The sequence below is a fragment of the Osmia lignaria genome, chromosome 10 (assembly GCF_051020975.1).
Source record: "Osmia lignaria lignaria isolate PbOS001 chromosome 10, iyOsmLign1, whole genome shotgun sequence".
NCBI classification, from domain to species: Eukaryota; Metazoa; Arthropoda; class Insecta; order Hymenoptera; family Megachilidae; genus Osmia; species Osmia lignaria.
Genome location: NC_135041.1, coordinates 11,033,689 through 11,057,716, shown reverse-complemented (window position 1 = coordinate 11,057,716; position 24,028 = coordinate 11,033,689). Strand labels below are relative to the sequence as shown.

General features: G+C 31.0%; 5 protein-coding genes and 1 long non-coding RNA gene across 8 annotated transcripts in view; 3 read left to right on the top strand and 3 right to left on the bottom strand.

Moving 5' to 3' along the window:
• The window catches only part of RhoGEF64C (Rho guanine nucleotide exchange factor at 64C), a 47,008-nt gene extending 31,972 nt beyond the window's left edge, over positions 1-15,036 (bottom strand). Inside the window, exon 1 of one of the 2 annotated variants that reach the window (XM_034340297.2) lies at positions 14,700-15,036. The gene's annotated coding sequence lies outside the window, so the exon portion shown is untranslated. Of the gene's footprint in view, positions 1-3,832; positions 4,175-14,699 lie in introns of those variants that run through there. The other variant, XM_034340296.2, reaches the window with a different exon arrangement.
• Positions 15,037-15,272: 236 nt separating this feature from the next.
• On the bottom strand, positions 15,273-17,136 carry LOC117611883 (polyubiquitin-B). Of its 2 annotated transcripts, none has more exons than XM_034340306.2 (2): positions 16,991-17,136; positions 15,273-16,509 (listed from the first exon to the last, which is right to left on the bottom strand). In XM_034340306.2, exon 2 carries the CDS (start codon positions 16,489-16,491, stop codon positions 15,529-15,531), a length of 963 nt encoding a protein of 320 aa, XP_034196197.2. In that variant the 5' UTR covers positions 16,492-16,509; positions 16,991-17,136; the 3' UTR covers positions 15,273-15,528. The 2 variants fall into 2 exon arrangements, with proteins under 2 accessions (XP_034196197.2, XP_034196198.2); XM_034340307.2 differs by having other exon boundaries at positions 15,273-16,501; positions 16,991-17,120.
• A 42-nt stretch (positions 17,137-17,178) lies between these two features.
• LOC117611880 (uncharacterized protein C18orf63-like) lies at positions 17,179-20,003 on the top strand. Its single transcript, XM_034340298.2, has 9 exons — positions 17,179-17,594; positions 17,662-17,797; positions 17,870-18,044; positions 18,126-18,288; positions 18,362-18,458; positions 18,542-18,781; positions 18,858-19,259; positions 19,331-19,426; positions 19,522-20,003. The coding sequence occupies exons 1-9, from the start codon at positions 17,431-17,433 to the stop codon at positions 19,699-19,701; spliced, it is 1,653 nt and encodes a 550-aa protein (XP_034196189.2). The 5' UTR covers positions 17,179-17,430; the 3' UTR covers positions 19,702-20,003.
• On the bottom strand, positions 19,975-22,051 carry LOC143305780 (uncharacterized). Its single transcript, XM_076690684.1, has 6 exons — positions 21,862-22,051; positions 21,551-21,787; positions 21,253-21,441; positions 20,638-21,172; positions 20,298-20,574; positions 19,975-20,230 (listed from the first exon to the last, which is right to left on the bottom strand). Exons 1-6 carry the CDS (start codon positions 21,959-21,961, stop codon positions 20,108-20,110), a joined length of 1,461 nt encoding a protein of 486 aa, XP_076546799.1. The 5' UTR covers positions 21,962-22,051; the 3' UTR covers positions 19,975-20,107.
• Positions 22,052-22,149: 98 nt separating this feature from the next.
• Positions 22,150-22,826, top strand: LOC143305788 (uncharacterized). The gene is made up of 3 exons (XR_013062928.1): positions 22,150-22,281; positions 22,423-22,595; positions 22,741-22,826. It is a non-coding gene; the product is annotated as an uncharacterized LOC143305788 (long non-coding RNA).
• A 9-nt stretch (positions 22,827-22,835) lies between these two features.
• LOC143305785 (uncharacterized) lies at positions 22,836-23,646 on the top strand. Its single transcript, XM_076690693.1, has 3 exons — positions 22,836-22,930; positions 23,009-23,191; positions 23,264-23,646. The coding sequence occupies exons 2-3, from the start codon at positions 23,036-23,038 to the stop codon at positions 23,528-23,530; spliced, it is 423 nt and encodes a 140-aa protein (XP_076546808.1). The 5' UTR covers positions 22,836-22,930; positions 23,009-23,035; the 3' UTR covers positions 23,531-23,646.
• The last annotated feature ends 382 nt before the right edge of the window (positions 23,647-24,028 follow it).

Sequence of the window (24,028 nt, the reverse complement as noted above, 5' to 3'; positions counted from 1 at the left end):
ATGCACTGTAGAATAAATAAATAAATTTTAGTTGACTGAAAACGTTTGAAATACTGGTTTCAGAAACTTGATTACCACTTTATTTCATTACATTTGATAATTGTTGAAAAATGTAATACAGCTATCTCTTCTACTTATCTACCACAAACGTCTAACGTTTCGTAAGTTTATCCCCCATAATTTTTGACTAAAATTATATTTCCTTCATCTCCTGTTTCTGCGGTTTAAAATAAGAAGAACCAAAGGACAAGAATGATGTAACTGGTGGTTGCTCATCTTGAATTTTATCGTCTGATCGTAAAAGCTTCGTTGTTGATTATTTCTCAGGATAAGTAGCAATATCAATGGCATAAAATTCACGTTTATTTATTATTTAGATTTTCATAATCTATTACGATTTTTTACGAGGACATTTTAAAAAATTTTCAAAAAAATAATAACTGATTGGTCCAATTATTCCAACTTTCCCCTATATATATTTTATTTTTTTATTATAAATTCTATTTAAAAATAAAAGTAAGCCACCTATTTGTCTTCTAATTGCCATTATCCTTAAACTAACCAAAATTCGTCTAAAATTTCACATATATTATAATTTTCATCACTGTAGATTTCGAAAGTCTAAACTTTCAACCGTCTCCTGATGGTCACGATTAAACGTAAATCATATTTTTAAACAATAACCAAGAATATCTTGAAAGAAGAAAAATTCAGACTTTAATCCCAACATTTGTATTCCATCATCGTGCAAGATAAACGCCTATAACTCTTCGAGAGGTCACAGAACAACTGTTACAACGATGTTTGTTCGAGTACAAGGTAAAAAGACGAAGGAAAAGGGTTATGTTAAACAGCTCACATACCGATTCCAGTTCGACTATGACCAGACGGTATCCAAAATTGAAAGGAACGATTCGGTTTGTCGTACGAATGGAAACTCACAGAAGTGAGGAGACGAGGAGACATAATCGAGAATTTATTCCTATCACGAATCCTGACGGCAGAGGTCAATCCACTTGAAGGTAGAGAGAAGTCGGGATGCTTACTCAAACTGGACTTACTGGATACCATGGAGTCAAAGTACTCCGGAGTTCTGGTTGCAAGGCGATTCATGGAAGCGAGATATTTGTTAGTTATGCTCTAGAACGAAACAAATCGAACGAATCGAGATGCCCTGAATGCGCCATGGGAAACTAGCCACCGAAGAAGCTATAACAGTTCTTCGACCTTTCGAAACTGGTCAACCAAAAATATTTCATCCTATCGAGATATTCAATTCCATCTATCTTAGACTAAGAAATTACTATGAAATTTCACTACAATGAACAACAATTTCAGACTAAATTATATTTTTATCAAATTTATCGGGGGTATACGAAACTATTTATTATTTCTATGGTAATTATCTTTAACATAAATTTTCGGTTGGGGTTTTCAAGTGATTAGACTGAATTCAATTGAACATTCACGACCGATTCCGGTCGCTGTTCATCGGTAATTCTAAGCTGATTCTCACACTACGACGGTGCTGTCTAATCACAGCAGTTTGTTTTAACCCGTTAACCCCTTATTCCTTTTACGATTACTAGATCGGTGCATTTTCTAAAAGAAGAACACACGTTCAGCTATTTCAATCGAACGACATAGAAAAGGATTAACGTATAAAATAGTATTATGTTTTTAATCTCACATTTGTTTTTCTTTTTCAAAATTTTCTTAATCATTTATATAATTTTATTTACCACTCGTTTGTTCTTTATCTAAAAACGATAAAAAAAGTGTCTTCTATTAAATACCTTGCACATTAATAAGCTTTAATTTATTCTATCTTGCGACGAAAAGCAAAGTTGAATAATGTCAATATCTTTTTTATCGAATCTACGTCAACAGTGAAATATGTATATATTGCACGTGTACCTTGACGTAAAAGAAATTCTGCAGCTTAAAATTTTATATTACATGTGGGCGGTGACAATTTTAATAAAAGAACAGAATTTCGTGTCTTAAATAAAACTATGTTATAGAGGAATTTATAAATATGAAAGATTTGCAACAATTGTTTTACGTGTTTAAATGAAAATCTGAATACCAGTGACACGAATAAAATACAGTCGTAAATCTGAGGACGCGAGTTTACAGCATATATCAATGAGTTAACAACTTCAGCGAAGGTTCGTATGTACTCACGTAATACTACACGTGATCATTATCTGCAATCCTAGTAAAAAAAAATAAAAGAGACATAGAAATCGGTGTTACTTTTCGCTCGAACTAAAATTAATAAATCGTTATATTCCATTATATGAAATTTTCTTGGAAAAAATTTTCTACGAAACATTGAATTAGCTTAAAATTAAGAAAATTTGTACTTAATATTGCAAAATTATAATATTTCAAAATAATTTTATTAAGAAGGAAAAAAATACTTCAACAGATAACTCAGTGGTATTTTAATTTTCTTAATCTTTCAATATATGTAAAAATATACAATTTTTTAAATAAGTAATTGCATTAAAATGAAGTGCTTTCATTTAGCAAGAAATATGAAAAAATAGCAGTGAAACAAGTGGCCGCGTTTCTCTTCCTTGAAAGTAATGCATACAAAATGACCAACAGAAAAGTTTACCAGGAAAAAGTTCGAAATTTCTGGATATTATACCGTTCCATTCAAACATTTTTGAAGAAGGCAAATAAATTCATCTCGAACACTGTAATAACGCTTTCTAATTAAATAATGAATCACAAGTTCGCTTCAAAGATAAATATACTAAACAATTATTCAAAAATAAGAATCACCGAGTACCATTTAGCGCAAGATTTCTCCGAAAACAGAATATTCTGACGTAAAACTGAATTCAAATATTTCATTCTATCCAGGCCAACCTGGATGTTTACCATCAATTATTCATGCTAAGCGGACGAAAGAGCATTTCGAACAGTTCTCCAACATAGGGACATTTAAAGGTCAATGGTCCGTGGATTCATCCATGTAAATCAACCGAAAAACCAGTTGATTTTTAATAAAGTTCACCGAAAGTGTCTCTCTACCTTTTTTGTCTTATTGCACATCAGAATGTAAGTAATAAAGAAAAAGTATTTGCAAAAAATTAGCCATTTTTATCGTCAAACTCAGAATCCTTATAACTTGATGGAATTTGTCTGATAGATATATTCTTTATTATATTCTAATTAATTCTATCATTTTCAATAACTTTTACACCAAGTAAAAAGTAGCAAAACAAAATGTAAAAGATTATAATAATCTTTAGAAAATCCCCTACTTTATTAATAAGGGTATTTTAGAAATAATAAAAAATGGAATTACTCATTTTTGCCACTGCTTGTTACTGTATATAACAATCTATACAACAATGTCTCTTTCATTTCTCCATTTACCATCAAATCATTTTTATTATTATGAATAATTCTTCATCTGTATCATCTTCGAAGTTCCCAATTCCCAACAATGATCTCATCGCCAAACTGACCAGTCGAAACTTGAAAATTCATAACAATCCCGAAAAAATCTTTCCACCTTAATCTCTCAGTATATTTTAATTAAAAACACTTTTCTTAAATGACAAAAATGAAAAATTACCATTTTTATCATCGCATATAGAATCTTACGCAATTCTCTACTTCCGTATCTACCTGGTGATCTAACACAATATTACTACCTTTTCAATTACTATTAAATTATTTTCATTATAAACAATTCTATACAAATGACAATTAAAATTAATCCATTTATCACCATCTTAACGGTGAACCAACGCAACAGAAGCTGATCAAGAGCAGCCGGAAGTGGCCGAAGAAAAGAGGTTGAACTTACCGCGGTAGCTATCTAATCCATTCACAATGGTATCCAAATGATCATGGCACCAACGATAGAAACAAACTTGAAATCAGCCATGCACTGTCGGGTCAAATGGAGCCGGCCGATTCGCACGGAACAACTTCACTGTCAGTTTAGCACACCGGTCTAACCGAGGGGTCGTCGCGTGTCGTCGCACATTTTGCACGGTACCAGGGGCCGAATTTCAACGAGCGACCTTCGTTCGATCGGCTGGAAAGGCTATCGAACGATCGTGGCACAAAATCGAACGGATCGAGATCGGATCAAGAGGAGAACCGAACCGGGCATACCGAACGTCGCCGACCAAGTGAGAGGCTAGCGGCACTACCGACCAACCAACGTGACGTCAGAGTGCCTCCTCTCTTTTTTGCCATTCCATAGCGAGCGCAGCGAGAAAGGTGCCTATACAACTTCGTATCCCCTTCTCTTCTGTCCTTGTTTTGCGAGGAGCACCCGACGAGACCTTAAGGATACCACAGAGAATATTTTCCATCGAAATTCTTTGGACGAATTACCTTTACGGAGTCGTCCGCGAAATGGCACCTCACGGATGGAGAAGCAACGTTCCTCTGACAAGAGGATAACCACTTTTGGATGAATCTATAGGTCCAAATCCTATTTTACGAAGAGATCTTAAGGGCATTAGCGACGCCAGTGAAATTCTTTGAATTAATTACCTTTATGGGATCGTCCGTGAAATGGCACCCTACCGATGAACAAGTCAGAGGTTTTCAATGAATTTAGCAGCCAAAGAAAGTTTAAAAATAATATCATTATCAGGACAATTTCTTGGACGAATTATCTTTAGAGAGTTATCCACGAAATGGTACTTCACCGATGGAGAACCAATTATCTTCTAATAAGTACGGTGGCTTTTGAATGAATCTAGGTTAAAATCTTATTCTCTTAAGTATGAAAAATGAAAAATTGATACACTTGAATGGACCATATAGGTAAGCATTGAACGAGGTGTTTCGAAAGGTACCATGAAGTGTTACGGTACAAGGATAAGGAAATCGAGGGAACTGTATGTCCTTCGTTCTTTGTGTACTATTAATGGAGATTATTAAAAAGATTAGAATTTATTAGAAAAACAATGCTTAATGCGTCTATTACCACAGTAATAGATAGCTATACGTGATATGTAACACTTTTACACTGGCTGTGGTCATACATGTTATTTTATCAAACCACTCAATAAATTACAGAATAATTAATATTTTTTTAAAGAAATATATCTAAAAATAATTTATCTGTATCTGAAAAGAAGAGAAAGAAAAAAAATGGCATTTTATAGCATTGTATTTTACAGTTTTCTATGAATTTCAAACAGTTGTTATGTTTCTTGTAAATATAAACAGGATATAAAATTATAAAAATTATAGATCCTTCAGGAATTCGCGATCCGTAAAGCGTTAGTGAAAAGTATCGATGATATTTATTACTTCCTGTTAAAACTTTGACTAACTCTCGATGCAAGTTTCAAAGAAAATTATGGTGTTGTAAGTTTGCCAGGGAGTTTATTTGATAAAATAATTACAGAAATAGATTTTAATGGAACTGACGAAGTTTAGGTGTTTCGAACTGGTTGATGAAGTGAAGTCAAGCGTTACCGGATTAAATTGCTTGAGTAACCTACATTTTTTCCTTTTACGAAGTGTCTCGATTAAAATGTTGACGAACTGGAATACCGTTCCCGAGGCAGTGCATTAATTCTTTCAATTTATTAATAAAATCGAATCATTTTTTTATCCGTCGCGTTTCTTGCAATTGAAACGAACGATTGTGTCATAAAAAAGGTAACAAAAAATAATTACAATTCGCTTCTCATGCTTGATAAACAAATAAACTTGTGTTTCAGTGAAAAATAAAATTTACATTAAAGGTTTCAAATAATTTGTGAAACTGATACAGCGATAATGCAACCTCAGCGTTCGCCTTTATGTGGAAGAAACATGAATAATGTCAATACTGGTAAAAATTGACTTTCACTGAACCATGCTAGTTTTTAGGTAACAATCGAGAGCAATGTTACGCTTGGTTCACCAAGCTATTCAATAACCAACGGGTAAAAAAAAATGAGAAAAGGAGGATATAACATATGCTTGAGAGTCTGGGTCAATTGAAACCCAAACCTACAAGAGGACATTAACAAGAATATTAACATAAGGTTAAATGTATAATTTTTAAATAAAAAAGTTTTATATACTGAAAGAATAACTTTTAGAGGAACAATGTAAAATTTAGAAAATTAAAATAATATGCAATAATAAATTAAATTGTAACTGGGTTCAAGGGTTATCATATTTTGAGAATTACTCATAAACCAAAAATAGAACACACCCCAATAGCAAAGAAATATATAAAAATCATAGTAATTCTTCAAAATAAATAATTTGAATTAAATTCCATGAAAGATAATATTTTCTATCATTAACAAAGCACGTTGGTTAATTAAAAAAAGACACGTCTGGTACGATTTATTCGCGAGCTCCATCGGGCAGATGTAAAAGGGAGAGAGTTCACGCTTCTACAAACTCTTATTTAGGTCAAATTCCATCACATTCGAATCTCTCGCAACTCGATCGTTCCATTTTTCCGCCACGTTCTCTCCTCGTTTCTCTGTTCAGGGTGAACCTATACAGAATCCTTGGAATATATTAATAATAAACGAATTCTGTCACGGATAACAAGGGATAACAGCGTTGAAACGCAACGTTTTGCCTCGAATCCGAACGTGATCTTAATGTTTTTTTTCTTATTTTCTTTTCATCGAAAAGTTCGATCATGTCACCCGTTACATGAAACCGTACGCGTTCCTCGGCCAAGTTACAAAGCGAAGAACCAAGCACTTTCACGTGGAGGCCGCAGTTAGTAAATATCATGGCCATATTTTCTATCCACTCGTCTTTATCCAACTCATTCTTTGTTGAACAACCGATGCTTGTCTCTTTTCCGCTTTGCCAATATAATCGAGTGTGGGTCATTCTCGTCGCTTTATTTATTCGTCCTGCCACGACTGAGGAGCGCCACCGTGAAGCACAGCACTCGATTTTTCCATAACAATCCTTTCTTTCAACTTTTTTTACCGCGTTCCATTGCCACAATTATTTCACTGGATTACGCAAACGATCGAGGTTTAATTCGCGTATCATGTATTTCGAAAACTTCTGCTCTTTTGGGGAAAATATTTATTTCAGTTGGGAAACTTGTGAAGAACGGCCTCGTTTTTGTTGAAGGAAATATAAGTTTGGGAAAGTATTCAAATGGTAATGCGACTGAAATTTAAATAGCACATTTAAAATCTTCAATATTTCATAAAAGCATTGTTTAATGCTACTGACAGAAATATTTGAAATTTTATTTAGATAACAAAATATTTAATGGAAAAAAGAATGTTAAAATTAAAAGTTCCAGTGAAATGATTTGGATCAATTTTCTGTGAATCAGAAGCAATTATGAATAACCACACAAACCAGGAAGTAATAGAAATGAAAAGGAAGAATGAAATTTTCTGATCAACCTACGAGACCTATGATCATCTGTTTTAAAAATCATTTCTGATTACTGGAATTGAATTTCACCTTGAAGTTATTAAAGAAACCAAGTAGAAATGTTTTCTATCGATGAATAATAACAATGCTATTGTTCAACATTTTTGTAATAATTTTTTGTATTCTAATACTATACTCATTCAATTAGTAAGTATGTATTTAATTAAAATATTAAGATCTTTAATATAAATAAATAAATCACGTCCCAGTTCTAGTAGCGATTTTGAAAATTCTACTTTGAGATGGTTTGCCTATCGCCTTGCACCATACTGTCGTGTGAATAGAATGAAACGATTAAATTGTAGGGAATGGTCGAATTTCACCGAGAAAATTCACCAAGAATCCGAAGTTTCCTGACATTCCACGAAAAACGACTTGTCCGATCGCCAGGACGGAACTACTATCGCGAAGCGTGGAAGCGAGCTCGGTTTACGATCGCGACTTCTTTTTTCTTCAGCTTTATAACATGGCATCCGAGTCTCGGTCAGTGGACTTGAGTCATTGGAAAGAGGAGAAGGAAGCCTGCCAAGGAGAACGAGAAAATTCTCCCTGGTGCATCCTCGGTTCCTATTCTCTATTTCCAATCTATTGGAAACTGTAATGATATGCTCTGCGGAAAGAGCGATGGGATCCATTTACCGTGCAGATATCCTTTTTTTTTTTATCCAACTATCCAGGTAAGTTGTTTCGTGATGTACAGACATATTTGTAACGGTTCCATTATTTTTTATAGAAAAAAGAAAGCAAATACACTAGTGTTCAAAGTTATAAGACATTTATACATTTTTATGATCTTTAAATTGTAAAACTGTATTCCTGACTGAGTATATTTATGAATATAGGGACTGAGCTATACTAATTTGCCACTACATTAATCCTTGTCACTCCCAACTTTAATAGGGATTCATCCTCGTACTTGAAATATGAAATAATTTGTTTGTCAGATTAATATAAAATTATTATGTGCCAGTTATTGGCATACACAGTTTCAATTACCATCCCAAGTATGCTAATAATTGATGCTATGAATTCCAAACCAGCACAAGTCATCCAACTAATACTTCCAAGAGAACAGATTTTTAATTTATTTTTGATTAGGTTCAAGTTAGATTTCTTAAATTTTAATTTATTCTCTTTAATTCTTAAAAGTATATCTGTATTGTTTTGGAATTTATGGCTTCAATTAATCTTTCTTAATTATTTCATAAAGATGATATTTAAGTTTTTATGAAATAAATTTTTGTTAAGCTCAAATTTTTATGTAAATTCATTTTTTTTAATCAAACCTATTTTTTTGCAGACTATTTTAATATGTAGTGATTTTCAAGAGAAATTCAGTAATCAATACACATTTTATTAACCAGTACTAGAGATATTGTTCTTACAAGCTGACTGACTTGCACCGGAAGAAAACCCTCAGTACAGGAAGTACCGATGGTGGTCTTGCATGTACCGGAAATACCACGTGTTGGACATTACCGCTTGAAATAGATATGAAGAAGGCTTAAGAAAATTGCATATGAAAATAACAATTTAGAATAATAAATTATCTGTACCTACTATTTTAAATAATTCATTCAAATAAAATATATACATACAGTATTTTACATCCATTTTAGTTATAGAATTAAAAAAATTATTTTCTTTTTCGATAATTTTACTCTTGTCATTGAAACAAGAAAAAGTGTTTAAAACAGGAAAAGTGTTTGCAGTGAAAACTATTCATTTCGATGCAAGTTCAAACGATTCTTCTCACGATTTTTTCTCAGCATTTTCTTCGCTCTCTACCATTGAGAATGTGGAGATAATTAATACGTAAGATGATATATACATCTCAAGACCATGTATTAATTATTGAGACACTGAACTTTCAACGAGTTAACTGCTACGGAAAGAAATGTGTATACGATGCTATGTTTGGTAAAGTTAAGAAAATTTAAAATAAAATTTTAAGAAATCTGATCGTCCAATGTGTAATTTTTACAAAATGACTACTATGACATCAAATGTGTGTATAAGATTGTAAATTTGGAATAAATTTTTAAGCAAACCAAAATGTCTGTATCTAGATTTTTAAAGTAAAATTTTATATTACTGAACAAATTTTAAGAGTTGAATCACCGATGTTTTTCATGCTTGTAGCATCTCCAAATGTGGCAAAGATTAAGGAACAGTGGTCCATTGTGGGCGTATTTATATTGAATTTTAATTCACTGTCGAAATACTGTCTACCTTTCCAAAGAATTACTACAGTTTTGATAGCACCTCCTCAATTAATTACTATACTCTCAATTAGTGACGTCCAACTGATGGTGTCGTATTTCGAAAATTTTAATAAAATATCCTCTTTACCAACACAAATATTTTTCATATAAATAATTGCTACATTTTTTTCTTGTAAATAAATGACAAGAGTCAAAAATACTATGATGAGTCACGAAAATTGAACTAGTTTCAAAGTGTGTCACTAAAACTCAGCAATAAAGTAAATGAAATAAAATTTCATGAACTAAATATAAACATATGCAGGTATATGTATAAATTTGCAAAATTTCATAAAGATACGTTCAGCTTTCGACCAAATAAAAATTCCCAAAATATATCATTGAAATGGACCAGAGAAAAATGAGAATAACGTCTTAAACAGCAGGTTGCTCGTCCATTATAGCGGTCAATCCGTGCTTCCCTGCTGTTTGCAACATTTTTATGTGCAACATGGAATCTGTGCATGCGTGAAGAATAGATGAACGGTATCTAAGTATAATTCTCAAAGCGTACTTTGCGTTATGAATACTCGACTGTGACAAACGCGACATCATTGAAAACTACAGACCTTGTTCAATTTCTGTAACGGATACTCTTTGTAACGGGTTAAATTTTCTATTCTCACAAAACCGATGTAAAGAATTCCAAAAGTTAAACTATAAAATCTCCGCTGTGTCTATTGTTAGAAAAATAATTCATAAAATATGTGAAACAAGCTTTGAAAAATGGAAGTCTCAAACCTTTGCAATTAAAATAAAGAAGGGAATGAAAAATTACATGTAAAGCGTTATTATTATACAATTTTGTAAAATGTACGTTTTATAAAAAAATTTATTAAGGCAGTTATGATGCTAAAGTTTCAAAAATTTCTTGTTGCAAAAAGAAAAGGTATGTAAAATGTGGTTGTTGAATACCAATGGAATTTTGATTTTAACTTTAAATAATTTAGTTTATACTTTAAAATTGATAATAATAGGAACCACAAAATTATTGTTACATGAGTCTAATAAAAAACTATGTAAAAAGAAGGATACTTTTTCGTACGGTTCCAAGAACGAACGAAACCACAACATCGACAAATAAATTCACTCGAACGGGCATCTTATTTGAATTTCAAGAAGCGTTCGTTGGCACCATTTTACGAATTTCAGCCTGAACGTTGGGTCAACTGGTGTTTTAAACGAATTCAGGAAGCCAGGGCTTAACACCTGTCGATTTTACATTCGAACGGCACGGTTTCGAGCGTATATAACGCGTCTCGAGAGAAAAATTGCTTGAGAATAATTAGAAAAGTCGTCGACTGACACGACCGTAGTCCATGATCTTGAGCGGCATTCTTTAGTCGTGGGAGTTGTTCGCATAATTAACGCTAAGAAAGAATGCAACGGTGAAAGAGAAGGCTTAGGAAAAAGAGAAGAGGAAGACAAAGAGTAAAAGACGGAAAGATTCGAAGAAAAAGAGAAGAATAAAGAAAAAAGGAAGGAATAACTAAACGAAGACGGAACACCGGCGACATAATTAATGATTTCTCCGCTAATAATTAGCGTTTTCACTGATCTTGACTTGCTTGAAGATATACCGGTGTAACACACTCCTGTTTTACTCTCACTTCGTATAGCGGTAAATTTACTAACAAATTTTTCCTTATATTTTACTAATTTTATTTAACATTGATTTGTAATATTTTCTTTTGTAAATTATACAAATTTGGGATATAGAGGATTAAAAATGGCAATTGTACAATGGTCAGTGGGAATCACTACAAAAATAGAATTAAAGAATTAAAAGACAAAAAATTAAAAAAATTTTAATTATCGTCAGTATTATGTTAATAAATTAAGGCAACCAGTGGAATATTTAAAATATTAAAATATTAGTAAAAAAGAAAAATAGTTAGAAAAATAGTACCATTTATTTAAATTTGTTCCCTGTCCGAATATTTATGAAAAATAGTGTATAAGATGATGAGTATTGCAAAAACAAGGAACAAATAGAACAGTTTGTGAAGCTTCAATGAATAAACTATGAATGAAATTTTCTGTACTTTCGAGTATGAACCTGTGTGTTGTGTATACATTATTATCAAGAAGATCTTGGCCTCGTGCAAGATTAATTATAATGAAAATGTGTCGCGTAGCACTTTCTCTCGTTGAAGAAAGAAACAAGGGAATATGTATAAACCAGAGCAACGCACTCAACTAGTTATTAACCACGATAACATTGTGTCGAAGCACATTGAAAGTTGAAGGTGAAAAAATGAGCTATATATAGACATTATTCGAACAAAATATCATTTATTGTTCATGAATAATTGTAAGAAGCAATTAGAAAATGATTTTTATCATTATTGTAATCGTTAAACAAAAATAAAAGAAGAAATTTTTACGTTTAAAGATAATAATTGATGAAACCTTCATTAATTTTCTTGGAACGAATCGTTACGTAAAGTATTGTATCGATCAAAGGAAAAGAAAAAGTACTTCATGCGTGTAAAAGAGTTGTCCGCAACTGATCCACATTACAGAGTAAAGGTGGGTGCAACATCTAACGGAATGCCGTGGATACCACCCACGACCGAGATCACTAACATTTCACATACAGCCGTTATCCAAGGGTAATTTTCGCAACGTGGGAATCCACGACCTTTCGTATCTATATTCGCAATTGATCGCGACTGAATGGCGGGAAAAGATACCTCTTAAAGATGCATCTTTATTAATGATAATAAAAATCAAGATCTGTTACATAAATTAAGACATGTCTAATCAAATTGAAAATTAATTGAATAACTGATTGTATGACCATTTTCTTATGATTATAGTAATTGAAGAACCATTCATAGAAGGGATCTAATTAAATTAACCGCGGTTATTTCTTAATCTTTTTGCAGATCTGAAAGATTTATTAATATATTTTTTTCTGTAATTTTTCAATCTAAAAAATTTAACACAATCTAGCTGTTGTACCAAGAAAAGAATACACGATAGATACTTAATGTGGGAATGTAGTTAGAGTTTATTGCTTCTGAAACAGAGAACGTAGAACTTTGAAAGTGAAAATAGAAATTTAATTAATACGAATGAATTTGAATTCTGTGTTTACATGTACAGAGAAATCTGTAAATGATTAAATATAATAAACTAGTGTTTCATGACTGAAATTTTCTTTATGCTAATTAGCTAATTCGTTTATTAGGTAATTTATAATTTATAGAATTATATTCAAAACAAAATTTATAGTTGAGAATTTAACAATTCTAATTTGTAGTTTCTTCCGGTGGAAAAGATAGACGATAGAAAGCTTTATGTAAGGAAAAATCCTGCCTTTAATGTTAGATTTTTGTCTTTATACACTTTCATCGTTCCGCGCATTTATTATTTCGTAACAATCGCTTGAAACATAGTCAATCGAAATTTCACTGACCACTATTTCAATTCTGCAAGAAACGTCCACTATTTACGTAATATTTTTACATAAATCTGTTGCATCAAAGTAACTTTAAAATATAATGGAAAGTAGAAACAAGAAATCAAGAAAATCTTATCGAATATAAAGAAAATTGAGAAAATCCTATAAAAAATTAGAAAAATTACGAAAATCTTATAGAAAATTAAGAAAACCCTGTAAAAATCATGCAGAAAATTAAGAAAATCTCGTAGAGAATTAAGAAACTCACGAAAATCTTGTGGAAAATCACAAAAATCTTATAAAAAATCAAGGACCGTACTGATGTACAGTATCTAAATATAGTATTACCTCTGCCCCTAACTCATGATCCTTGATTCATAAACATCTTTGCCAGACTGAAGAACACCGCCACTTTCAGATTAAACTTCGACAATAATAATAACGATTTGATCTATAAGTTGGTAGAATTAAAATCAAACGATAATATCCTAAGAGACGAACAATGCTACAAATTACAATGGAAAAAACAGAAATGCATTGTACAGGAAATATGTAGACTGTTCCGGGTTCATGGCTGTGGGACAACTCTGGTCACGCGATTCACGCGGTTGGATAATAATTAACCGTAAGAAAACGAACCTTCCTCGAAGGGCTTAAGTCTTCAGGAAGTCGCGTTAACGAACCTACACTTTTGATTACATACGATTTTAACACGTATTGTCCAAGCTGCAGATAAAAAGGTACAGCAAAGAAAACGTGCTGATAATTACTCTATTTCCTTGGGAATAACGTGTACGCAAACAACAAATCGTTCCTTCAGTGACTTCGAATAGAAAATTATAATACTTTACTGTTTTTCATGTAAACAAATACTGAAATAAAATTCATTAACTTTATAATGAAATGAAAAATATATTTATTATACAAATAAAACAATATGCAACATTTAATATATTTGATTTGTCATAATTGTTAAATCCTGAAAACAAAAGATAGTTTAAGAATACATTTAAAATTTGTTATTTACCGCGCCATGAAAAATCTGAATCATTCATTTTTAACCAAAAATGAGATAAAATCAGGAATATTCACGATTTATTAATCGGAATTTTTCCTTAATTAATTATACAACCCACCGCGATAATTTAAATGCATTATTCACACTGGTCTTAGATTAACATTCGAATTTGCAAAATGTACATAAATGAATTTACGTATGCAGTTTTTTCGCATCGCGATTTATATAGAATATTCTTTTGTACACGACTTTATCTACCGTGTAATTCAATTTTTTCTAAGAGAAAGTGATCGTAAGTTTTTTACATTACATTAATAATACTACAGTAGAAAAGGAAAAGCTGAAAATATAAGTATTATGATTCCTAAATTTTCGATAATCATCATCCATCGATTGTATATCATTAAAATCAGCAAGAAGCTTAGTTATATGCCGTACACATTTTTGTTATAAATAGCATATTTAAACATAACAATTTCTATACGCATGGCAACAAGATTTACAGAATTATTCATTATTTCTTTATCAAATAATAGTACACTATGTTCGCAATATACATATAAACATGACATAATAAACCTGTAAAGGTACTACTTACCTCACAGGAATTGGTTTAAATTTTGCTGTTGTCCTATCCTATTTGAAACTTTTTCTTCATACTTTCAAACACTAAATAAAAATTCACTTAAAATAAATACACAACCTTAATTAAACTTATTAAAAACCATTAAAGTTTATTAAAACAAACGGAAGCAACAGTCTGACGACCGACAAGGACGAAGGTATACGTGCAACTGAAGAATATTGAAAGCGACGCGAAATTTGAACTACGTGCCCTCTACAATTGGTACTGAAAATTAATCAATGACCACGAATAGGTAAAATAATTGTAACAAAACGTGAAAAATATCAAATTAAATGTTAATAAGAGCATAAAAAAATTCGAATTAATTTTTAAACATTTTATTAAGTTCTTTTTTTCTTAAATAATTGTTTGAAAATTAATTATAAATTCAAAGTTTGTATGCTACGTCACAAAAAAAGAGTCGGAAGTATTTCTGATTAAAAAATAATTACTTGAACTGTTTAAAATAATGTACAAAAGAACATAAAAACAACATTAACGTGTAATACTAATAAAGTAGGAAAGGAAAAATGTATTTAATACAGATATATGGATAGTCCTTTAATAAACATAAACAGATTACAAGAATGAATTCTTAAATGTAATTTGAGCCATTCAGATTGCCATTCTCGTAATACATCTATAAATAAATATTTATATACCGACATCAAGTACTAATGAATATACGAATTTACATAAAAAAGTAAAATAAAGAGACTATCAATACTATCAATTTTACTAGACATTGCCGAAGATGTACTCTCAGTAAACGGCTCAAGAATGTGAATTTTTATGGTTCCTACTAACTGTAAGACAGCTCATCGGCAGCCATGACTGGAATGTGTGTTTCTGCTCCGCCCCGAAGTCGCAATACTAAATGCAACGTAGACTCCTTCTGAATATTATAATCTGAGAGTGTTCTTCCATCTTCCAGCTGCTTTCCGGCGAAGATCAAACGCTGCTGATCAGGGGGAATTCCTTCCTTATCCTGGATCTTGGCTTTAACGTTCTCTATGGTGTCAGAAGCTTCGACTTCCAAGGTGATTGTTTTCCCTGTAAGTGTCTTGACGAAGATTTGCATTCCTCCTCGGAGTCTCAGAACCAAGTGAAGCGTAGATTCCTTCTGGATGTTATAGTCTGAGAGTGTTCTTCCATCTTCCAGTTGCTTTCCGGCGAAGATCAAACGCTGTTGGTCAGGAGGAATTCCTTCTTTGTCCTGAATCTTGGCTTTTACATTTTCTATTGTGTCAGAAGCTTCGACTTCCAACGTGATGGTCTTTCCCGTGAGTGTCTTGACAAAGATTTGCATTCCTCCTCGGAGTCGCAGAACCAAGTGAAGTGTAGATTCCTTCTGAATATTATAGTCTGAGAGTGTTCTTCCATCTTCCAGCTGCTTTCCGGCGAAAATCAAACGCTGTTGGTCAGGAGGAATTCCTTCCTTGTCCTGGATCTTAGCTTTTACATTTTCTATTGTGTCTGAAGCTTCGACTTCCAACGTGATGGTCTTTCCCGTGAGTGTCTTGACAAAGATTTGCATTCCTCCTCGAAGTCTCAGAACCAAGTGAAGCGTAGATTCCTTTTGAATATTATAGTCTGAGAGAGTCCTGCCATCTTCTAATTGTTTGCCAGCAAAGATCAAACGTTGCTGATCAGGAGGAATTCCTTCTTTGTCCTGGATCTTAGCTTTGACATTCTCAATAGTATCTGAAGCTTCAACCTCTAGGGTGATGGTCTTCCCCGTAAGAGTTTTGACAAAGATCTGCATATTTGAAGATCTAATGAGCTAAAAAAATAAAAAACCAAATTTTAAAAAATGGCTTCTTCTGATGTAGGTTAATTTTATAAAACCTCAATTTTGTTTATTTCTTAAAATACTAGGATACAATTGTAGTTACAATAATTTATACGCATTTTACAAAAAATGATTTTTACGATGAATTTGCATTACAAAGCAATGATAAAATGGCGTCTTGTCTGGAACCTTCACGAAATTTCAATATCTATATACGTATAACATACGAAAGTTGATTATTTAATTATGTTACATATTTTGCAATATATATGTAGGATAAAGAATTATTTTATAATTTAGTTCCTCTGCAAACTTATTCTACGCTAAAATTCTTCGTCAAATTATTGATTAATATGTAGCCTTTGTTCAGAAAGATGGAGGTTGGATGATGAAAGAATCAAATATGCAGCTTTTTAAACATATCTAATGTTTTCATGTTAAAATAGAAAATAATTAGATAATTTATACTTACATGCGTTCAAATAATTTAGAAGAAAATATTTGCAACGCAAGTCAGACGAAATTTTACAGAAAATAAAGAACAGAGAAGCTTACAAAATACCACACAATAACTACACGAAGTAATGAGAAATGACGCAAACTGTGCTTATATATGGCAACTAGATAGGGTCGCCAAACTTTAATATTTAAATTCCCTTAATTCTACTAAGAAATAAAAGAAATGCATCATTCTGAAACAATTATTTATTTATTTATTAAAATCATTTAATGAGTAATACTTCTATCGACAATATCTATAGAAAAATAATGCGAAAATATGTACCTTCCCACAAAAGTCTGTATGTGGTTAATGTGGTACCTTTTAACTTCTAAGTATTGGCTACGTGTGTGACACATTCGAATTTACGAATTCGATTTTGAAGTAGATAAGGTAAATTATATATTTAAATAATGGATACTTATAACGTTAACGAGAAAAAGGACGATACAGTTTTGTATAATACTACTTTACCGGCATTAAATGATTTACGTTGCGCAATGTGCGAAATTGATTTTATTGAAATTCGTGATTCGTCGGCGAAGTCAAATTTTCACTGGAAGACAATGAAATGTCGGTAAGTATAATACTTATTTCTTGTTTTTATTCAGGGTATCTTATGCTTACTAATAATATGATTTTAGATTACTCATTCATTTAGTTTCTGATTTAATTGCTTCACCAGTATCCGGTACAGAAACATTTATAATTGTCATTACACATAAACAGTTCTTTGATACGGGAAAATTGGAGAAAATATTAAGAACTGTTAAGCTAGTGGTTCGCATTATTTATTTAAACAATTAACTGAAATAATAAATTATTGTTTTTATTATTTTATTTTTTTATCAGTATCGAGGATTACAACCAGTTACTATTGAAGTTTATAAATCTTGTCTTATTTATACAATACAAGCTAAGATAGCTCCTTTATGGAACATAGCTGATCAATATTTAATTCAGGGAAAAGATTTTTATAATTTTACAGAAGGAGCTAGAGCATTGAAACTAGATGTTCTTATGAAAGGTATAATTATAAATTATCGTTGATTGTTAATTTAAAATACAGTTGATAATGAAATTAACTGTAATATTATAAACCTTTTAGATATGAAAATATGTTTAAAACTTCATGCAGAAAAAATTAAAATTTCATGTATTAAATTAGAAGATTACCTTCCATCATTTGTTATTTCTCAATTTTTAGCAGATCCTAAGGGATATATTGATTTATCTGTTTATAATTTACCATTTATACATGTTTTACCCAGGTAACATTAATTTTATTTTAATGCATATTTATTTACTATCTATGCTTAAGTAACATTTTAAATTTTTATTCAGCACAAAGAAAGGTAAATTATTATCTGTATCTAAAAAAATGCCACCAAAATGTGTTTTTAAGAATTATGACCAATTACGTCGGCACTGGAAAAATATGGTATATACATTTTACATTATTTATCTCTTTTTTAATAAACAATCAGGTTTCAAATTTGTTTGTAAATAAATATTATGTTTTAGTATGGTTACGCTTTGCCGAAAACTGAAGATGGAATTTTATACTATGAAATTAAATTTTTAATACCAAAATCAAGTATTTTTATTTATCCTAATTTATGTGTAATGAGTGGTCCTTTGAATATTATTCCAAATAGAGATAAAGGACCTACAATTATACAATTCTTATCTGATATGCTTGTAAAATTACCTGCAGTTTGTAACAAAAAATTACAAATATCTAAAGATGATCCATTTAACACAGTAAGTTACAAGTAATATTATTAAACATTCGTTGTATTCTATTAAATAATTTACATTTTTAATATGTCCTGTATAGCAATTGGGAAATGCAAGTTCATTAACTGACACATTATTAAATAATACAGAATTAGAAATACATTCTTCACAAAATAATTCTACTTCAAATTCACATTTTGAATTCTCTACAAAATATGTAGATGAACTAAAGAAAGATTCAAGTAGTGTTCCTACATCATTAAAAACACGCTTAGCTATGATTCATCAGCTTCATAATGCATCCTTTGGTGAAAGTACAAACACAAATTTAAGCATTAAAAATATTAGAGAAAACCAAAGTGATATGCAACCTAAAAAGAAATTTTGTGTTGTAAACAGTGCATCAAGCACAACAAATAGAAATTTTATTACATCAAAGGAGGGAACAATTTCTAGATACTTTCCAATTCAAAAACTACATTCTTCTAATAATATAACAGAGGTATACTTATATTTCACTGTGTATATATAACTGACCAGAAGTTTTTTAAATTTAATTTAATTTTTTATTAGTCCACACAGCAAGAAAAACAAGACCATGTGTCATTAAAAGAAAAATTACCAAACGTTAAACCTAATGAGCAAAGTAAAATATCTTTGTCAGAGACAGTAAGTAATTACATTCTTTGATTCTGATATCTTTGAGTATTGTTTATTATTTGTTTAGAAATGACGAATAGTTTATTCTATATTTTATTCAACAGGATGAAAATGTTAATATAGAAGCAATGGCAAAAAATAATCAGTTAGATCAATTAAACAGTAACATCTTAAGTAACTGGTTAAGAAAACATTCAATTCCACATAATCCAAATGGAAAAAAGGTTGAACTTATCAAGAAAATATTATCTCATATAAGAAACACACAACAACTTCGTATATAAAGATACCTTCAAAGTTAATGTAATTAACTGCCTCCATGGAGAAGCAAAAGCGCGGCTAAGGGGAAGCCTCTGAGGAGGACCCGGAACACAGGAACCCGGGTTCCGAGAAGGAACGGGAACCCTAGAACCTGGAAGCTCGGAGATAAGGACACCTTCATGGAGGACCGGGGATTGCAGAGCCCGGGGAAGTAGAATATTCCTATACTTGGTGTTATAGATATTTATTAAATATTTTAAAATAACAAATGTAACAAATATTAAAAATAAAATTTATTATTCTTTCATTTACGTTATTTGTGTTGATCAACATTATCTTTGCTAAAATATTGTACTATGTATAAGAACAGTTAAAGCACATAATAAATATAGTCAAAATAAATAATTAGCAATAACTACAAACATATTTCTATATCATTGACTTTCTACAATCTGCTATCACATTTAATATAATTTTTCTGTCTGATTCATTTTCTATTCCAATCTCAATTAAATCTGCATCAGTAAGAGTTAAAAATAAACTAACATCTACCTAAAATAAAGCATATAATAAGTAATATTATATAATATACCTGACAATGAAACTCTAATCTACTTACTTCTTGTTCAAGAAAAATTGGAATGTGTTGACTTAGCCCATATTGTTTTAATAAAACAAACATTTTTGCTTCCTCTGAATTTAAAATCATTCTTCTTGGAGGTGTTTTATAACGTGGAGGAGTTGGTGTACTTTCTCCAAAAACATTTTCATCATTTATATCTGGAGGTACATTTGGTGAACGAAGTGGACTAAATTCAGGTATATATCCAAGAGTAGCATCAAGATCTTCTTGTTCAGTTTGAATAATTAGATTTGGTGGACAAATGGACTGTAATCTTTACGAATAATAAGTTTGACTATTTAATTAAAATGCCCTGTATCAATAACTATAGATGTACCTTGACAAATGAGGTTCAGATAAGTCATTGGTTCCTGAACATGCTGTTATGATATCTTTATTTTCTATTGGTTTTTTGTTCTCTATATCAGTCATTATATTAAAATTAATTTGTTCATCCTGTTTATTTTGCATAAAGTATATATTTGGAGACTGTGGTAATATTTCATCAAGAGTACAAGTTAAAGTTGGTGAAATTAGACTATGTGGAACACATTCTAATTGTTTTGATATTAATTTTAAAGCACAAGGTTTTAAATATTTGTTTGAATCTATTACTATATTATTATTACATTCATTATTATCATCTTTTAATGAATTAGGTACACAAATTGGCTTAGTATGAATATTTGGAGATAATACATTATTATTGTTAATATTATTTTTTTTAATATCACATTTATTTTCAATATTGTACTCTATAGGAATATTATCTGAAACATCATTCCAATAATTTTCTATGCTAAGATTTCTTTTACCTAAATTTCTTATCTCAGGTACTATTGATTGCTTCATCATAATTTGAGTATATTCATCTATTAAACAAATAACAAATTAAAAACAATTAAAAAATATTAAAAACTTGTACTGATTGTGAGAATAAATGTTACTTTACTGCTTTTAGACACATCAAAACCAAGCTCCAATAGTCTGAAAAACAGGTCTTTATCATTTTTCATGGCAGCAATACAAAGTGGTGTAATATCATCATTTATACAATTAGGCAATGCTGATGGACATGCTTCATATACAATTTCAAACATTTCTTTATTAATAGCAGCAGCTAATCCAAGAACTGACATTCCTAAAACATAAGAACTCCATGTTACTCCATGTTACTCCATGTTACTGTGTTATTGCTGAAATAAAGCAAAAATTACAATCTTATTTATTTGTAAAATTAATTTACTCACCAAGATAGGTTGATTCATTTATGTTAACATTTTGTTTTAAAAGAAATTTTACTGTTTTAATATCTCTATTACGAATTGCTAACATTAGTGGTGTCCAACCAAACTGATTTTTTCTGTCAATAACATCATGGGAATCCCACTTTTGTAAAATTTCTGTTATAACACCCAAGCAACCATTAGCTGCACTAATATGTAACAAATTCTCTCCATAGCTATTGACTGTATTTAAAGTATAATCTAATGACCAAAATGATAATATTACTCTTTAATTAAGTAATACACAAAAAGTTATAGTATAATAGTTTTAATACCCTCTGTTTTTAATGCTTTTATAATTTCTGCCTCTACAGCTTGTTTTATGTTGGCATTTATTTGTAGTTTAATATTATTTTCGCAGGACATTATTGACATTATTGTATGAGCTTTTTTAATGTTATTTGGAGTTATTTGCCTAATTTCCGCCAAAAGTATCAGTTGGTGTCAGTGCCTTTTTTGAAAGGTAATAGGGTGGCGGCAGCACAATCTCATAAAATGTTAGGTGCATGATAATTTCTGACAGCATTTGAATTACATTTTTCGAGTTCTACGTCTGTTTGATCTAAGAAGGCAATCATAAAACGAAGTTATAAATCTGTATCATTTATTTTTGTCCCTGATTCATACAGCAACGGATTTAAACCTATTGATGGTTAATTTAATATACATATTATAGGGATTAATCTTCACTCAATGTGAGTTATTCTCTATTAATAAAGAACATCATTTACATGTTCTTTTCTTTTTCTAATTTAATGACATTTCTTCTTAATGTATAAACAATTTTATTGATGATATTTTTCTTCAATACTTTATTTCTTTTTTTGGAATACAAGTTTTTGCTAGGTTAACTCTCAGACGACGCCAAGATCATATTTTTCGAGGTGGGGGCACTAATTAAGAGAATGTGGTTGGGGGAGTCGAGAACGTATCGTTACCGTTAGTGCTAAATTTTCTCGAATCTTTATTAACTTTGTTTCTACACGCTGGTTCTATCAAATAAATTCATGTATGTTGGATCATTTTAAGTTTTCTTTAAAGCATTATGTATTGTTCAGTCCTATTGTAACAATATGGGGACACTGATTCAATGTATTATATATTACTACTATATCATTAACATCTATTAATTCATATGTTAATTTGTTGTATAGAATGGGAAGCAGTGGTCAATTGTATAGACTCTCTTGGGGAGAATTTAGTTCATCATTAGCTTCTACAGTGCAATTATTGAGAGATCGTAGAGATCTGGCTGATGTTACTTTGGCTGTTGGTGGACGTACTTTTTCTGTCCATAAGATAGTTCTTTGTGCAGCTAGTCCTCTCCTATTGGATTTATTAAAGGTTTTAATAATACGTGTAATTCTGTATGCGATGGTAATAATGTATTATAATTTATATTATGGAAACTTATATCAATAGAGCACACCGTGTCAACATCCAGTGGTTATGTTAGCTGGGATAGCAGCAGATGATTTAAAATCATTATTAGAGTTTGTATACCGTGGTGAAGTGAGTGTGGAACCATCTCAGTTACCCTCGTTGCTTCAAGCTGCTCATTTTCTTTGCATTCATGGATTAACACCACCTACTATATTAACTGAAGTATGTTTCTCAAATGAGATTTGTAAAAAGGATGTTTCAGTTTGATCAGTTTTGTATTTTTTGTTTATACAGAATGGGGAAGAGGTACCTATATCAGCAATACCAACAGCAAATGAAGCTTTATCCAAAGAAACAGTTAGTCCCTATTTTCCATTAAAACGAAAGAGGAAAAGAAGAAAGTCATCCTCCTCTTCTGGAAAATGGCCACGTACTTCTAATACCACCGATAATGAAAATAGATCTGTAGATGGAACTGATAACAGATCAGCAGGATATGATCAGAAAGATGAAGACAATACAGAGCATGGTGATGATACAGGTAAGAAATATTATATATAATGATATATAAAAGCACATTTTATGTTTATTTTACTTATTTAATTCATTAAAATTATTGAAAGTTTAGAAGTGCATGTTTCAATTCTAATATATCAATTATTTACATAAGATAATAAAGAATTATAATTATTTAATTTAGGTGTGTTTTTATATCTATTTATAAAGTATACATTAAACTGTTTCTATCATTTTTATTATTCTGTACATTCAATTGGTTTAGTAAACAGATTTGAATAAGAATGAATCTACAATGCTACTTGTGTTTTGTGTCCGATTATTTTGATCACATTGTCAATATATTTTTGGAGTATGATCCATCAATTTTCAAACTTCTTTAAGGGGAAGCCTCTGAGGAGGACCCGGAACACAGGAACCCGGGTTCCGAGAAGGAACGGGAACCCTAGAACCTGGAAGCTCGGAGATAAGGACACCTTCATGGAGGACCGGGGATTGCAGAGCCCGGGGAAGTAGAATATTCCTATACTTGGTGTTATAGAT

What these genes read in the sequence shown, in the direction of transcription:
- LOC117611883 (XM_034340306.2), bottom strand. Translation starts at nt 16,491, where the DNA reads ATGCAGATCTTTGTCAAAACTCTTACGGGGAAGACCATCACCCTAGAG.
- LOC117611880 (XM_034340298.2), top strand. Translation starts at nt 17,431, where the DNA reads ATGGATACTTATAACGTTAACGAGAAAAAGGACGATACAGTTTTGTAT. An exon ending in AAGATGATCCATTTAACACA is followed by an intron (nt 18,782 to 18,857) that starts GTAAGTTACAAG and finishes TGTCCTGTATAG; the next exon opens with CAATTGGGAAATGCAAGTTC. An exon ending in CTTCTAATAATATAACAGAG is followed by an intron (nt 19,260 to 19,330) that starts GTATACTTATAT and finishes ATTTTTTATTAG; the next exon opens with TCCACACAGCAAGAAAAACA.
- LOC143305780 (XM_076690684.1), bottom strand. Translation starts at nt 21,961, where the DNA reads ATGTCAATAATGTCCTGCGAAAATAATATTAAACTACAAATAAATGCC. An exon ending in AAAAGCATTAAAAACAGAGG is followed by an intron (nt 21,788 to 21,861) that starts GTATTAAAACTA and finishes TTTGGTCATTAG; the next exon opens with ATTATACTTTAAATACAGTC. An exon ending in AAATGAATCAACCTATCTTG is followed by an intron (nt 21,442 to 21,550) that starts GTGAGTAAATTA and finishes CTTATGTTTTAG; the next exon opens with GAATGTCAGTTCTTGGATTA.
- LOC143305785 (XM_076690693.1), top strand. Translation starts at nt 23,036, where the DNA reads ATGTTAGCTGGGATAGCAGCAGATGATTTAAAATCATTATTAGAGTTT. An exon ending in CACCTACTATATTAACTGAA is followed by an intron (nt 23,192 to 23,263) that starts GTATGTTTCTCA and finishes TTGTTTATACAG; the next exon opens with AATGGGGAAGAGGTACCTAT.